Source organism: Enhydra lutris, unplaced genomic scaffold, assembly GCF_002288905.1.
Source record: "Enhydra lutris kenyoni isolate GAN:26980312 unplaced genomic scaffold, ASM228890v2 scaffoldscaffold26, whole genome shotgun sequence".
In the NCBI taxonomy this organism is placed as follows: domain Eukaryota; kingdom Metazoa; phylum Chordata; class Mammalia; order Carnivora; family Mustelidae; genus Enhydra; species Enhydra lutris.
Window position 1 is genome coordinate 24,153,185 of NW_019154110.1, and position 2,333 is coordinate 24,155,517.

The 2,333-nt window shown below is 70.3% G+C and overlaps 1 protein-coding gene across 1 annotated transcript; it reads right to left on the reverse strand.

Annotated features, from left to right (window-relative positions):
• Nucleotides 1–256: 256 nt before the first annotated feature.
• On the reverse strand, nt 257–2,066 carry LOC111151640 (elongin BC and polycomb repressive complex 2 associated protein). The gene has a single exon (XM_022509764.1). It carries the CDS (start codon nt 1,813–1,815, stop codon nt 676–678), a length of 1,140 nt encoding a protein of 379 aa, XP_022365472.1. The 5' UTR covers nt 1,816–2,066; the 3' UTR covers nt 257–675.
• Between the last annotated feature and the right edge of the window lie 267 nt (nt 2,067–2,333).

Below are 2,333 nucleotides of genomic sequence, written 5' to 3' on the forward strand. Positions count from 1 at the left end.
CAAAAGGGAAAGGCTGGTGGCTGAGGCTGAAGATCTGGCCAATTAGGGGTCACCTGCCTTGGTCAGGGGAGAGGGCTTAGGAAAAGAACGGGGAGGGGGTGATCGCCTCCTGGCCCAAGCTGCCCTCTCCCCCACGAAGGCTCCCTTGGGGCTTGGAGTGCTGGGGAAGGCCTGAGGGGAATGAAGGGTTAAAGGCCTGGATGGTGGGGGTGGGGGATGCCCCCAGGGAGCTGCCAATCACCTCCCCACCCCCACCACAGCCCCCTCATCCCCGGGCTCGCCCACAGAAACAACCGGTTTGTCCATCACCAAGGTCTCTCTCCCTCTTTTTTTTTTTTCCTTGTCTTTGAGCGGTAGCCTCCTTTGCTCCCCCTGGGGTGAAGGCCCTGCCCCCAGAGATCCGAGATGGAAGAAGGGAGGGATTGGAATCTATGTCATTAAGCCTTTTTCCGTTAAGCCTTCTCCTGACTCCAGCCCTTGGTTCGTCTCCAAAGGATGAGGGGGAGGGGGTGTCACCCCAACCGGTTAGGTGCTTGAAGATCACTGTCATTTGAGGTCCCTCTCACCGCAGCCCCTAAAAGGGAATAGGCAAATGTGAGAAAGGAGGCCCCGTCCTCGAGCCCAAAGTTTGGCCGCGGCCCCAACCTTTCCCCTTTGGCAGAAGAGGTCTCAGGCTCAAAGTTCCTCCAAGTTGATCCCCCAGGATTTGAGGCCTGGGGGCTCAGGGACAGCAGGACCCCCTATCTGCCACCTCCACAGCGGGTGGGCGGGCGGGGGCTTAGAGTCTCCCTGCAGGCGAAGCGAGGATGCCGGCCCTAAGTCTCCGTCCTCCCCCACCACCAGGGCCGGGGGGCAGGGGAAGGAGTCGAGCAGGCTGAAGGTGCTCGTGGTAGGGAGCGTCGGTGCCGGGCGGCGGGGCTGTGCGCTGCGATGGGGGGGCGGCGGCCGCCGGCGTTTCTTGGCGGTTCCCCGGGCGGGCGCTTTGGCAGGCGGCCGCTCTGGCCCCCGGCGCAAACTCGGAGTGTCGAGAGCGAAGCCCTTCGCATAACACCAAAGTTTCGACCGGCGGATCAGACGATCGAAATGTTCCTGGCGGAGATCGCCGGGCGCGGCCGAAGCTCCGCTGGCCGTCGAGGGGCTAGCGGCTGGTGCCTCGGGGGCGGCCTGCGGGGGGCTTCCATCGCCTGCGGCCGTCTGGCCCGGCGCGGGCGGCTCGGGCGCGGCCCCGGGACCCGCCGGCTCGGTGGAAAGGCCCGCAGGTGGCGGCGGAGGCCGGGAACCGGGCTCCTGATGGGGGCTGGCGGCGGGGCCGGGCTGGAAGTCGAGACCCGAGGCGGGCCGAGGCGGAGCCGAGGCGGAGCTGGTCGGAGATTCCCGAGGGCGCAGGGGCGCCGGGCAGCGGCCGGGAGGTAAGCCGGAGCGAGAGCCGAAGTGCGGGAAACTGCCTCCGCCCTCTTCCTCCTCGCCGCGGCCCCGGCACGCTGCGGCGTCCGCATCCTGACCGGCGGGGGAGTTCGGATCGCTGGACCGCCCGGCTGGGCCCGCGAGGTGCTTCAGGCCATCCGCGGCCCAGCCGCCGGTGCACAGGGGGGCGCGAGGGCCCAGAAGCACCGGGGGCCGCGGCGCCAGCTCCCCAGGCCCCAGGCCCAGAGAGGACGCCCGAGGTTTGGCAAGGGCGCAAAAGGCAAGGGCACGCAGGCACAGCGGAGAGAACTCTTGGGTCCCCCGACGCGGCTTCCGGGGTGTCGGGGAGCAGGGCGACCCTCGCGGGGACGCCGGCACTGCGAGGCGGGGAGCGGGGCACAGAGTTTCCATGGAACCGTCCGGGGGGTTGCCCACTGCGGGGGCCCTGGTCCCAGCGGCGGTGTGCCCTGGCTGCCCGAAGAGCCCACGGGCGAGGGGAACATCGCCCCCCCTCGACGGGGAGGTCTCTGCTCACGGGCGCCCCCGGCCCGCAACCCCGGGCCGCGGAGCTCCGGCTCCCTCCTCGATCTCGTCACGCGGCCCTCCCGGCGGCCGGACTCCTGGGTCCCTGCGAGTCCCGGCGCGGTCGGCCGCCCTTCCTGCCGCCGCGTTCCCTGCGCAGCCCCGGCGGGAGCCCCTCTCGAGTAGCCCAGGGCGAAGAGGCTGGGGAAACAAAGCGGCCGGCGGCCGCGGGAGGCGGGAAGGACCCCGGGCCCGGCACCCGGTGCCCGGGCCCAGGCGGCGGGGAGGGCGCCTTCCGCCCGCTCGGCTTCTTTCTTCCCCGCTGGCTCCCGGAGACCGCGTTATAGAGAACTGCCCCCTCGCTGCCCCAATACCAGCGCCGGGGCCGCGAGCCCGCCGCTGATTGG